Below are 13,624 nucleotides of genomic sequence, written 5' to 3'. Positions count from 1 at the left end.
TGCTCCGATTTCGATCTGATTTCCGATTCGATCCGATTTCGATTCAATCCGGGGGTTAATGTTATTAAAAATGAAAAATGTATTTGAAGCGTTTCCTTCACTTCATGACTGTGTAGAGAAGCAACATATTAAAACTAGTATTATATCAATATGAAACAGCAAATCTTACAAGTATTGGTAGTTACTGATGAAAAGGTTAAGGGTCAATCTACCTTCAAGAAAGAGAATCCAGGAGTCCTGAATTATCTTTCTTGAAGGTAGATTGAAGTTCACTGAGGGAAATGTAGAAAATAATTTTAATAAAAAAAAAAAAAAAAAAAAACGATCTTTGGACGTACGAATCGATAATCGATCATTAATATGCAAATCGATTAGAAATTGGAAAATCGATTATTTCAACCCAGCTCTACACAACGCTAAGACAAACGCAGGTGAGAACGATGAGGAAAGGATGGAAACAAGGCACAGACGGAGGGGGAAAGGGCAGTTATTCCACAGTCTCTGAAGAATGTGAGCATAGTATGTACAAAAACAACTATTTACGCTTCATCGGAGAGTTGAAACAAGTATCTTTGAGTTCAAGATTTAAAATGAGGCAGTATTACCCCTGCTGTGGATCGACTATCACTTAATATTTCATGAGAATCGCCAAATCGAGCCTCGGATACGGAGTAAACACCCTAACATTAAATGAAATGAATTTCACATGAAGTATAAGCTGTTTATGTTCACATTTTATTCTGGTTTTGAAGTGCACATTTATGATCCTGCTGATGAAAGTAAAATAACCAACAAACTTTAGCTCTTTAAAGTCATTTGATTTGTTGGAATTGCTGCGTAGTTCAAAGTAAAACGACCTACTTTTGTCTTAAAACTGAACAAACAAACTATTTTAACATGAGTTTTATTACTGGAGGTATGTACATTTTTTGTCATAATTGAATTAATTAATTACTATAAGATTTGGGTAAAGTTACCAACAAGCTAAAACTATATGTATTTTTTTTTTTTACTTTAACTAAACAGGGTCTACTTTGTAATTATTGACAGAAAAAAGGAATATTTAAGTCTTTTTTTTTTTTAAATTGTTAATTTTTACATTTTATTTTTAACAGAAACAAGGAATAAAAGGACTTGGAGAGGGAAAAAAGCAGAAAAACAAGACAAGAGCAGGAAGTGAAGACAAACAAAAATCCCGCCCAGGCATCTCATGATTGTAAATACGTTTGACCCCCCCATCGGCCCCTATCCTAAAACAGAAGGGCCCCCCACTAGCTGCTCTCAGGCACACTTGGCCATTCAGCTTCCCCTCTCCTCTCTTCCCCAATTCTCTTTCTTCTCCATTTCTTTAAAGTCCTTCTCCTCCTCCTCCTTCGGGGACATAAATATTCCAGAGAGCAGTCGTATTTTATCGACTATGACCGCGGCTCTGCAAATCAGGCGTTAAAAGCATTACAGGCCGTTAAACCGGAGCGTAAACAGTGTGTAAAGGCGTAAGCAGGTTACAGTTGTAAGAATGTGGACGTTAGCGGAAGGGTCCGGCTAAACGCGGCTAAGAGGGCCTCCATTTTGTGAGCTAATGCTTCTAAAGTTGCATTTGAAGTGACTAAAATGGGGGTTTAACAGTTTCTGACAAATATATAAGTGCAATTATTATAAGAAACATTCAAATTCTTATCATTTATGGGGTGTTTTAAATGTTCAAGCCCAAATGACAGATTTGAATAGAACTTTTTTGTTTGTTGCAGTCTAAAGGATACAGGATTTGCATGTTGCTTGCATAAAATGAGAATTTGGTGACTGAATATTGTGTGGTTTGTTCTTGAATATTATGGAAATGAATAGAAAAAAATGTTGTTTGTGTCTTGATCATTGCAACAAACTCAAATCACAAAAGAACCCCCCAGCTGGACTTTCTAAAAACCTCTCCAAGAACTCCTCAAGTCGCCTTTCATTTCAACTGTAACCTAACCTAAACTCCAACTTGATTAAATTCCCTGGACCAAAAATTATCCTGGACTTTTTCCCAGCGTCATAACTACATAACTGATCCCATTCACGGCCGACTCATTATTGTCTGGCCTTTTGAAGAACTTTCATGTGTGTTTTTTTCCCCTCTTCCCTGTCAGTTTTCCGTCCCGTCACACAGCGTTTGTCCCGGGCCGGCGTTGAGGGCCCGACACGTTCATAATCAGAGGAGGTGACAGCAGCCGGCAGGAGAAGACGGACAAAATCGCTCCGAGCTTTTTCATCGCGCTCCGACCCTTCGCCAACTGCTCCGGGGAGACGAAAACTTCTCCCCCCGCCGCGCTCAGTTTTGATGTGCGAATGTGACGACAACTGCAGGTGCCCCGAGCGTTTGGGGGGGATTTGTGTATTTGGAAGGAACTACAAAGTCACACAGCTGCAGTGTTTGACTAACTTGTGCCGTGGGCTTCCTGTGCAAGAGGAGGGAAGATAGCGAGGCAGGATTTTAGGGAAAACACAGCAGAATTTGAACTTATTAGCAGCAAGTTATGAGACGGTTGTGAAAAAAGACGTCGTGTAATGGTTATGAAAGGGCTACATTGAAGAAATCTGTGTTATTTAGTCTAAATTCTGTTGCAATTGGCTTTCGATGATAGTAGGGCTGCACAAGACACTGCAAAAGTATCAATATCACAACCAAGGTTCTCAGTCTGACAGAAATGTACAGTTTTTTTAATGAAATGTGAGTTTTTTTATAACAAAAAGGGCACATTTGATTTATTATTTTTTATTTAATATTGGTTTTGTCGATATTAAGCTTTTATTTTGGTAGTGTTTGACTAATAGATTGAGACATGCACATTTTTTTGTTTCAATTGAACTGAAAAAACGATATATCACAATCTTTCCCAATATCGTGCAGCACTAGTTTACGACTTTCATTATAAAAAACACACAAAAGGCGACTTCCTACTTCACCACATGAGTTTAACTTTGATTTTCAGCCAAAAACTACTACTACTAACACATTCCTGTAGCAAAATAGAGTAAATAAACAAAAACAGTAGATTTTTTTTAACCAAAAACGTAAAGCGACGACTACTTCAAACTGCACTGACTGTGGTCTACCTGCTAATTGCATTAACTGCTGCAGAGAGCAAAAGGTGCCAAATGGCCATGAATCGGAGCCACAGGTGCTCGGCTTGAGTCAACGTTGACGCTGACATCTGTTTCGCTCGTTTATCTTCGAACCGGCCCTCGTCGCGACCGAGCGGACATTTGGTGTGAACGGAGGGAACAAGGAGGAGGAGGATATCTGACTGGTTTCCTGGTGTTATTTCCCTGCGCAAGTGACAATCTTTTACTTTCACAAGTGGTTACAGTGTCTTTAAATTCAAATAACATTCAAATATTCAATTTAGTGTGCGTTGTAGTGAGAATTTACTGTTGCATTACCTTTTCACGACCTAAAACCTGACATGTTTTATTGAAAAAGTCGGTTCATTTGCATAGTTCTGATTTATTGACTTAACTATGATTAGTCGACACTAAAATATACTCTTAGTCGTATTTATTCATAATTGTAATTGTTCTCTGGACGATACAGACCCATAAACACATACAAAAGGACAAATACAGGCATTAATAAATCAAAAATGTTAATTAAAGAATTAAAAATGCATCAAAAATAGACTCAATTCGTAAATATCTTGAAGCCTTCAGACACAATATTCTATCCTTTTTTGGCTGATAAATGCATTTTAAAAGTCTCACTCACTGCACAATAGAAATAACCATTTGACTAGTCGACTAAAAACTCTGATAAAGCGGTAGTTTCCAGCTGAGGCTTCCTTCCCCTCGCTGTCACTGCACGTCTCAATATAGAGCCCACTCCTCTGGCTCTGCATTTAGACCTCCAGCTTGTTGTCTTTGTGTGGGCCGCCCCGCCGTAATCCCCCCGTCCCATAACGCCGTCCCCTCTTTCTCTTCCTGTGGCCCCGAAGTTATGAGCAAACATGGCCGGTGCGCGGGGAGGGTCAGCCTTAGCCCCAAGAGCAACTGTTTGGGATGTGAGGATTCATTAAGGCGGGCAGACAAAAGAGGCCAAGCCGAGTCTAGTGAGGGTTAATCCCGGGGACAATTCGGCGCAGCTTTCGCCCTCTGCCGGCTGACGGGACGGGGGGCTTTATCTCCACCATCGCTCTGTCCCCCCATCGCACAGGCATGCACCGCTTTTGGGTTCCTCCGTCTACCCCTGCCCCGGGCCTGTACCTTTCATCTACTAGTCAAATCCTGGCCTGTGGGATCTGAGCGGGACCAGATGTAATTACCCTCCCGTCGCCCCCCAAGAGACGCCCGCTTCGTTTTAATGTCGGTTCACTTCCCGTTCTTTCATTACAATGTCTTAATCGTCCACCTCGCCGTTGTTGGCGTAAGATGCGGGGGTCAAATGTAGCAAATGTAGGGGTCGTTTGACTCGTGGTCAGATCTAACACGAGTGATTCAGAATGTGCTGAAGCTGCTGTGTGTCAATTTGATAGACTTTAACTTTTGTTTGTGGCTTAAAACGTTAAAAATGATGGATAATGACGACTTAAGATGCACAGCCTGCTAGACGTCGTTTGTACTCGATTAATCATGACTAGTCGGCAAGAGAAAATCTGGATATTTTTGATCATTGACGACGCAGACTCTAAAAAACATATGAAAATGCTTTTTTTCATAACAAAGACAGTGAAATGGTGTAATCCGAATGTCCATAAATAGAAAAACAATTACATATTTTCATTAAAAGAAATTCTAGAAGCCTACAGTCACCTTACTTTAACCTCTATTTAGTTAAAAATGTATTCAAGAAGTTTCAAAGTACAATAGAAATAAGTATTTACTCATCAAAAGTAAGTTGACAACTGAAATAACTGTCAGTTGCAGCTCTAGTTTTGACATTTTCTCAAAGTATGTAATGATGTAATGTAATCAAACATGTAATCCCCAATGTTAGTTAACAAAATGAACTAATTGCGATCACAAATCTGTCCAAAAGAATCCACAATCACATCGACATCACCAATTCACAGCCAATCGCTTTAGACTCGGACAGAAGCGGAAACACACCAATTAACTGTACGAAACCCAAGCGAGAGCAACAACCGGCGCCGTGTTCGTCGGGGGCCGTGTTCAGGGGCCGCGTCGTCTCCCCAAACCTTCACCTCCACCTCGGCCCCTTCGCCGCGCCCGACGTCTCCAAACTGAAGCGATTTCTCATTCTGTCACGGGGAAAAGTGGCTAAATTAGAAGCACTCCGGGGAGGTTTTCTCTGCCCGACGGGAGAAGGGGGAACAGAGCCTCGTCAGTAATTCACGATGAACCTGCGTCTCTATCTGCTCCCCCTCCCCCCCTCCCTCTGAGCTAACAGAAAAGACCCCGAGAGGTGCCCCCGTCGCTGCCCGGTCACAAAGGCCCTTTGGGTTTGCTGTGTGTAATCTCTTAATGAACTGCAGTGGAGGAGAGGGAGCGCTCCTTTTTTTTTTTTTTTTTTTTACATAAAGCTTGTAAAGCAGGCTCCAGCTTTTGTTTCTCCGTCCCGACTACAAAATGGATTAGCGGCGGACGAATGCCAGAAGAGGTGTGAGGAGAATTTGGGGAGATTTGAGACGACGTTAGGGTCATTGACTACCTTAAGTTTAAGTAAAGTAGTAAACGGGGCAAACGACGATGAGGTTCAATCGACAGCAGGGGAGGGATTTTTAGAGCTATTTGCTGGCTGTTTTCTTTATTTGTGAGCCCCGGCCAGCGCACAAAGGCATGACACTGTCCTGGAGCCTGAGCTGGCATGAATGTTCAACTTTACAGCAAACTATAATTCAAGACTATGTTCGGAACTGAGAGAAAAGGCATTAACTTGATGATTAATGCTTTTCCAACTGCTAAAGATACAGAATTTGACTAATCTCTTGTAAATTGATCAGCTTGTTTGAACAAAAAGATGGAAAAACTGATCAGGATTGAGTTAAAACAGCTTGAATTGAGATCTTTATGAGAGTAGAGCGTGAATGATCGAAATTAACAACATTCTGTGCCTAGTTTTTTCCACTAAAGTACTTATTTTTGTGAACTTTATGCACTTCCAACAACACACCACCTGAAGTCCCCATTCACCAGACAATGCCGAGGTATTTGCCCTAAAATAAAAGCGGCGTCCCATCCCAAACGAGCTCGCACTGTGGCCTATTAGCTCTGAACTCCTAACCCACGCCAAGAATGCGCACACACAGGCTAATTCCAGTCCCCTTCTCGTTGTGTGGCGTTCGGGACCATCTATACGTGTTCGAGGGGCCAAATCTGACTCAGACTCATTCAAATGAGGTATTTAATACAGCAAATTGCGTGCTGGTTTATTGCAAACGACTTGTTCAATGTAAGTATTTTAAAAAGTGAATTGTGTGAACAAACCGGTGTTGTATTTGATCATTTTGTACATATTTTTGTGTCTTGTAGCTATAGTCACAGTATTTTCGACAATTTTTCCTGAAATTGATAGATTTTAGTCTATTTTTAATGAAATTTATAGATTTTAGTCTATTTTTACGTTATTTATGTTTATTTCTATTGCATTTCTAAACGATTTCCTTGAACTTTGGCTTTGCAACACAGAAATGCCCCCATTGTGCTCCAAATAAAGTTCCCTTATCTTTAAAAATGGCATAGCATAACAGCATAAAGACGCAAAAAGCACAAAGCTAATAGTTCGAAGTAGTTTGAGTTTAAGACAAATAAACAGCCTACTTCCTTTAAGTTTAACTTCAGCGCTCGCCTTGGCCCAAAGGTCATCAGATAGCACTTAGCTGACAACGCAAGCTCGATCTCTAGATGCGATAAGTGCCATTCGGGCCGGCTGCGAGCGAAAGCAGCACTAATTGTAGCTTCTTCAAAATGGTGTCATCACAAAAGGCGTCAGATGGCTTTGGCAGTGAGGACCTCGCCACATTTTCGAGAACACAAATCCCCACGGGCACGGGACGGGACGGCTCGGCCAAACGCACAAAGACCCAGGTGCACGACGGGCACCTGTTAGACGTCACTATCTAGCTCATGTCTGGGGGTGGGAAAAAAAAAACACAACAGAAAGGATTTCGGGGTCGCGCCGGTGCCAAAAGCTGAGTTATTGAGGAGCCGTGGCGTGACGAAAGCGGGCCCACAAAGAGGAGCGCCCCCTGCCAGGCTCGGGCCGGGGGCAGAGCAGCAGAGAGACAGGCCGTTTCAACCGAAGCATGAAGCACTGAGGGAATATTTATGAGTGGAATTCAGATAGCAGAAGAAGAAAAGAAGAGGGTATTTGAGATTTTAAGGCCGTTTTTTTTTTTGGTCAGGAAGCGGAGCGAGCGTTCTATGGGACGTCCTGTGTGTGACGGGGCACTGGGTGAGAAGCACTGTACGGCAAGAGCAGACAGTGTGGAAACTGTGGACAATGCTCCATTCAAACCTTCCAATAAGTATTAAGAGTCGTGTTTTAAAAATAACCCACCGGCTCCAAATGAGTAGTTTAGTTTGAGTTTAGTTTTGACACGACTTTACTGCAGAAAAACGGTTAAAAGTGTTCGAAGTGTGTCCTGACTTTGGACGAAAAAGTTGTTTAGACAAAGTTGGCCAACAATTTCAGCAACAGTTTTGAATGAGGGATACATTAATATTTAATGAGCAAACTCAAAAGAAAAAGGTTGTAAACTCGAGTCAAAACACAGCACAATTAGACCAAAAGCAACTTATTTAAAAGTTTAAGTGTTTTATCACTATTGTCATGTAAGAAATATCTACTGCCTGTGTCTATTATAACTTATACTCGCTAAAACTACAGGATTATGAATGTTGAATTCAAATAAAACACACATTTGTACATATTTATCCATGTTGTTTCAGCATTCGGCTATCGGCAACATTTTGAGGAATTTTCACATTTCAAAAATATACTATATTTTGTTTCAAATTGTTCATTTCTATGGCAACCGTCCTACACGTTCATCCTTCTGAGCCCCATGGACAGACACAGTTGTTATCAAAGTTCAAATCAAACTTTTTTTGGAAAGTTTGGCTTGTTTAGAAATATTACAAATGAATTAAAAACGATTATTTGGGTTGTAAAGTGAGACTATCCAGTGCAAAATAGTGAATTATCAACGCGTGCGCCTCCTCTACGTCCCTAGTGTCCAGCCTTGGGCCTGCCCCGCGCTGCACCCTGGGCCTGTCCCGCACCGAGATGCACATCACCAACGCTCACGCACACTCCACATCCAATAAACCCATATCCCACCGACTCCACTGCACCGCAAACGTTCACTCCACGTCTATAACGCTTATGGCAGAGGAACAATAGGGAAAAAACACAACAAAAACGCATTTAAAGCTGGATTACGACCTCTGCAAGCCCCAGCGCACTCCACAGACAAGCGCGACAAGAACCTGCTGCTTATACATCCAGACTGGAACGTTTTACGCGCGTGGCAACGTGGAGAACCGTCCCGGCACTGCGGCTGCGGCTGCGGCGGCGGCGCAGGAGGAGGAGGACACGGCTCACCCATAGGTCTGGATCACACTGCGTCTTATACTGCAGATGATTTTTATTTATGGGGGAAAACAGACGCTTAACTGCCGTAATTATGGGTGTTTTGCGCATTCAAATTGTCCGGTGCGCGCGCGTGTGTAATTGTGTGCGTGTATTGTGTGTGTGTTGTGTGTGTATTGTGTGTGGTGCATATACTTACTTGGTGTTTGTCGTGTTCCAGTAAATGGACTCGAGGATGAGCGCCCGGGACAAGTCCAATTTGAAGGCAATAAACAAAACTCCAAGGTAATATCTCCACGTCGAGTCCCCCATGTTGGTCTGACGCGCGTGCAAAGGCAATCCGCGCGAGAGATGTGTCCACGGGAGAGCAAACAAACAAACAAACAAACAAACAAACAAACAAAATGGGAGGAACAAACAAGCGAGACGGGCTCCTCGGGCTCGGGGCGCGCGGTGGCGGTCGGTGCGTGTATATCCCCCGGGGTACGGACGCGCCGCTAGAGCATCTCCAGGAGCCGAGCGCGCGCGGGGGCCGTGGTCGGGTACGAGAGCGCGTCTAGAATACTCTGCCCCGTGGTTCAGAGCGCGCGCTTCTTCACCTCCACATCCCTCAAAAAATGACCAAAAATATAGAGCAACAAAAAAAAAAAACAGCAAACCAACTGCAGCCGGTAAATCCTTTGTGCGTGTTTTTTATAGTCCACAACAATCCACAGGACGCGTGAGGATAAAGCCGCGGCAAAACACTGTAAAACGGCAGCTGGATGGTTTTGCTGGTGGTGGAATGATTTATCGAATTATTTCTATAAAGAGATTGTTTTTTTTTTTTGTTGTTGTTTTAATTCAAAATGACAAATGGATGATCAAAATGGAGTAAATGATCGAATGTGAAAATGGGAGAAATCAAACGCGCCGCATTGGAAGTTCTCATTCCAAGGAAAAAGAAGAAGAAGAAGATCCACCAGAGATAAAAGTCCAGGGTGACACAAAAGTGCGACCTGTGCCCGCGGCGTAAGAAGAAGAAGAAGTCCGGTTCTGATCCGCGTCGGGAGCTGCGGACCGCGCGCGCGCCGCCGTGAGAGGAGCGTGTGGTTCGTCCGTGAGCTCGCGCTTCTGCTGCTGCCGCCTTCCGACCTGGACGCGAAGTAACTGCGAGTGGCCGCGGCGGGACTGGGACTGTTGGCTCGAGCGGGTGTTTCGGTGGTTGCTCCGCCCCCTCGGCCGCTCCTGATTGGTGCGCCGCGGCCGGGATGCGACGTTGGGGAGCTGCGCTGTCAATCAAAGCGCGGCGAAAGAAGGAGAGAAAGAGGGAAATAAAGCAAATTAAAGCGAAATACGGTGCGGTTTTCACGTTTGAGCGCGGTTATGGGGGATGTTGACGTAAAGTTGTTGAACGTGTCGTGGTGTGGATTAAAAATGATACAATTTGGTGACTTTTATGCGACAAAACTTTAATTGACGGTGTAAAATTGAAGAATAAATTCAGTTGTATCATCTGGACTCGGTTTTTAGTCAAAAATAAAACGTTTCGCCTCTCATCCAAGAGTCATTCTCAACAGTGTAAAAAAAAGAAGAAAAGAGTTAGTTTAGTCCCCTCCGCGCGCGCTCAGGAGTTACAGCCTGAGCAGCACGCGCGGGTTTACCGTGGAGCACGAGCGCCCACTAGCGGAGGCGCGCGGGAGGAAGAGCGAGTTCAAAGAGAAATACGTGATTTAGATGTTACTGTTTTTGACACTGTGCGGGCTTTTTAAACATCTGGAAGTGATAAATTATAGAAGTTAGTGGAAAATATGATTCAAAATGAAGATATATTTAAGGAAATAGAATGCTGGTGAATTGGAAGAAAGCCTTGAATTCAGAAGTTTAAATTTGAAACTTCTGGTGTAGTTTACCTACGAACAAAAAACAAATTGAATTTATGTCTAAACTGGCTGATATTTGGGACCAATAAGTCTGAACAATTTTACATTTCTTCATTTTGCCAGAAATTAGATACGGCACATTAGGGAGGGCAGTTTGGATTTCATATTTAGTGTTTCAGTAAAACAGATCGTACTGAACATCTATGTAAAAATCTAAAGTCAAAACTTTTGAATGAAAACTATTTCTATTTGTTCCAATCCATCCGTCCTGTCCTGAACTATTTATCTTTCATTAAATTGAAATTGTGCTGTAGTAATTTCATTAATTGTAATTGATTGAGGATTTCAAACACAAGTTAATACACTTCAGAGTAAACCTCCATAAGTAAATGTGTAGTAGCTATTCTAAATATATATATTTTATACTAATCAATTGATTGTTTTATTTTATACATATTAATATTGTGCAGCAACTTTTCACCTAATGTCACTTCACCTTGTTTTTTGTGGAAGGCTTTTATTTCTTATATATTGAAAAAATCATTATTTAGATTTGAGTCTAAATTCTACTTTTTTCAATTGTTACAATTAAAGAATAAAGTCTAATTAGACTTTGAATCCAAAAAAGGAGAATTTTTGTCTCAAACTCAAATCTAAATAATGATTTTTGTCTAAAGACTTTACAGAGGAGGAATAAAGTTGAATTTGAAACTGCACAACTCGAGTCTAAAACCAGGACTAGTCAATCCGTGCCCAAACCAGGACCTAAAATACAGAGAGAACAACTAACTGAATAACCTTCCCCTGCCGTGTTACAAAGCTCCGATATACAAGTCACACGTAACACTGACACACGGAGCTTTTGTACCTGAAACAACACGTGGAGGAAGCTAATGTTAATCTGTTTTAATCTGTGCTAATAAACCTTTCCTTACCTCGGACTGAGCTGAGGTTTGCGCTGCTGGAATAAACATCTCCTCACACCAGGCCCGAGTGTTGATTCCTCCTCGGCTCCTCTCTGGAAAGAACTGGGCTCTCGTCAGTTAGGGGCCACTCGTCAGTTAGGGGCCACTCGTCAGTTAGGGGCCACTTGTTAGGTGCAATGTTCATTCTGTTTTGGTGTAATATACCAGTCTGAAATGTCTAAAAGGTCATTGTTGAACACTAATACTTAGACTAACACTGAAACTTGGACTATGTAGTTCTTCATTCATACTAAACTAAAATAAAGAACAAGCCGGGATAAAGTCTGGTCCTTTGTAGATACCACAATGTTATCATTTAATATATATTTGGGTTTAAGAATAACCATTTTATTTGCTAAATAAAATATTAATGTTTGTAAAATGTAGCCTATAAGTTTGCCAATATGTATTTATTTAATTAAATTAGCCTTTCACATGTGTTATTCATTATTATAACATTTTATTTGCTCTTTAATAATAAGACTGGAATTTATATTGTATTTTTGAGCTACAATTGTTCAAGTTTGACTAAGTTTTTCATTGACAAAAACGAGACCTAATAAAGAATTGACAATAAAACAAAATAGTATTCACGGCAAAAATTAAGACAAAATAATCAACAAAATGAGTTGTTAATTTTTTGCAAAAAACAATTTCCCCAAACCAATTCCATTTTATTCTGACTTTAAAGTTAAATCTGTGAACGGCCCACAACACAGACAGAACCATATCATTCAAAGACGACGACTTGTTGTTAAAATCAGCACTTGTTGGCTGAGCTTTCCTTGTCAGCTAAAGCTAACAGTCAGCTCGCCTGCACAAGCCGTGATCAAATTAAGTGGTTAAAAAGTGTGAAAGCTTGGCACCTCTGCAGGAGCCCGACAGGAGGTCACTTTATGCGCCTTGTTCACCAAAATCATGAGTTTGTTTAGGTGTGACATTTAAATGAGTGTCAAATGGTGTTTTAAGTTAGGAAATGAAAAGGCTCAAAGGAGGCGAGCTAATGAAAATGTGTTGATTGGGCTAGCATCATGCACAAGGGTCAATGGGCTAATAGGCTAATTAAGCAAATCTAACCTAGGCTAATACTAATTTATAAATTGGAAAACTTGATCATTCTTTATGTCGACTTATGATAAAAAGCTGGAAAAAAAAGAGTAAAGACAAAAAGAGTAAGCTACAGTGTTTAAGTTGAATATTAATGAGTTCTGTTCTATAATTACACTCTAATAAACACACTAGGGGCAGTTTTACCTTTACAACTTCATAAAACAACAAAAAACAGCACAATCAACATTTAATTAGACGTATGAATAATCTATTGCATTGCTAAAATCACACCTGCTAATACATAAGCTAATAGACCTGAAACAGGCTACGTTAGTGTTACATTTTTCAAACTAGCTAACATAAAATGTAGCTTATTCTTTCTAACAATTATTCTTCGTAGACAACAATTGTTCATTTTATTATTAACTTTTAAAAGATGTGCTTTGCTAGTTCAAATGTGATGCTACTAGCTAGCGATCTTTTCATGGCTTCTGTCGGAACTCTTCATATGGGAAGCGTTGTGTTACTTCTTTTTCAACCTTTGCTTCCTGCCATGCCCCCGGTCATTGGCGGCGCACAGAGCAGACGTCCCACAGCCGGGGGGGCAGTGTGCGCTCCCCGCGGCGTGACTGTGCCCTGGGGGTCCCACTGAAAGCAGCAGCAGCCTCAGCGGAGCGGACCACTGGAACCACACACAAACATGGAGCCGTGCGGACTGAACCATGGCATTTCTGGACAATACCCGTGCATACCGGGGACAAAACCGGGACTACAATCAGGACTGGGCCGGACTGAAGCGGGTTCAGAGACGGAGACTCAAATAAGATTGACCAGAATTTGCATAAACTTAAACAGATCTGAATTAATCAAGGACTAAACCAGGACGTAATCAAAATGCACTGTAAGGGAACAGAAAAACTAAATTTAAATCACCCAGAACTTTGTTTGGTCTGTTAATACTAGTTGTAAATCCAAATTATAGTTTTACATTAGTGAAGAAGCTGTTTGGGGAGAAAAGTTTACAAATCTGTAGAAAATGACAGGAAGTACATTACAGGCAAAGTTTATGTAGAATTCACACAAAATAAAATACTTTTTTGACCCTCTAAACTTTAATTCAACAATAAAGTTGTATTTGTCAAATAAAAAAATGGCCAAGTGGTTGCTGGGTAATTTCTTACTATGATGTAATTAATTACAAACAAGAAGTAAAAATATAA

General features: G+C 41.3%; 1 protein-coding gene across 2 annotated transcripts in view; it reads right to left on the bottom strand.

The window, feature by feature from the left end:
- efnb2a (ephrin-B2a) overlaps positions 1–8,896 on the bottom strand; it is a 36,627-nt gene extending 27,731 nt beyond the window's left edge. For both annotated transcript variants that reach the window (XM_072444294.1, XM_072444295.1), the window contains exon 1: positions 8,727–8,896. In XM_072444294.1, the coding sequence (XP_072300395.1) occupies positions 8,727–8,839 (113 nt within the window). In that variant the 5' untranslated portion in view covers positions 8,840–8,896. The remainder of the gene's footprint in view (positions 1–8,726) is intronic.
- Positions 8,897–13,624: the final 4,728 nt, after the last annotated feature.

This window comes from Eucyclogobius newberryi, unplaced genomic scaffold (assembly GCF_026437365.1).
Source record: "Eucyclogobius newberryi isolate DKJ021-1_F unplaced genomic scaffold, fEucNew1.0.hap1 SCAF_14, whole genome shotgun sequence".
In the NCBI taxonomy this organism is placed as follows: Eukaryota; Metazoa; Chordata; class Actinopteri; order Gobiiformes; family Gobiidae; genus Eucyclogobius; species Eucyclogobius newberryi.
This window is presented reverse-complemented; position numbering and strand designations above follow the sequence as displayed.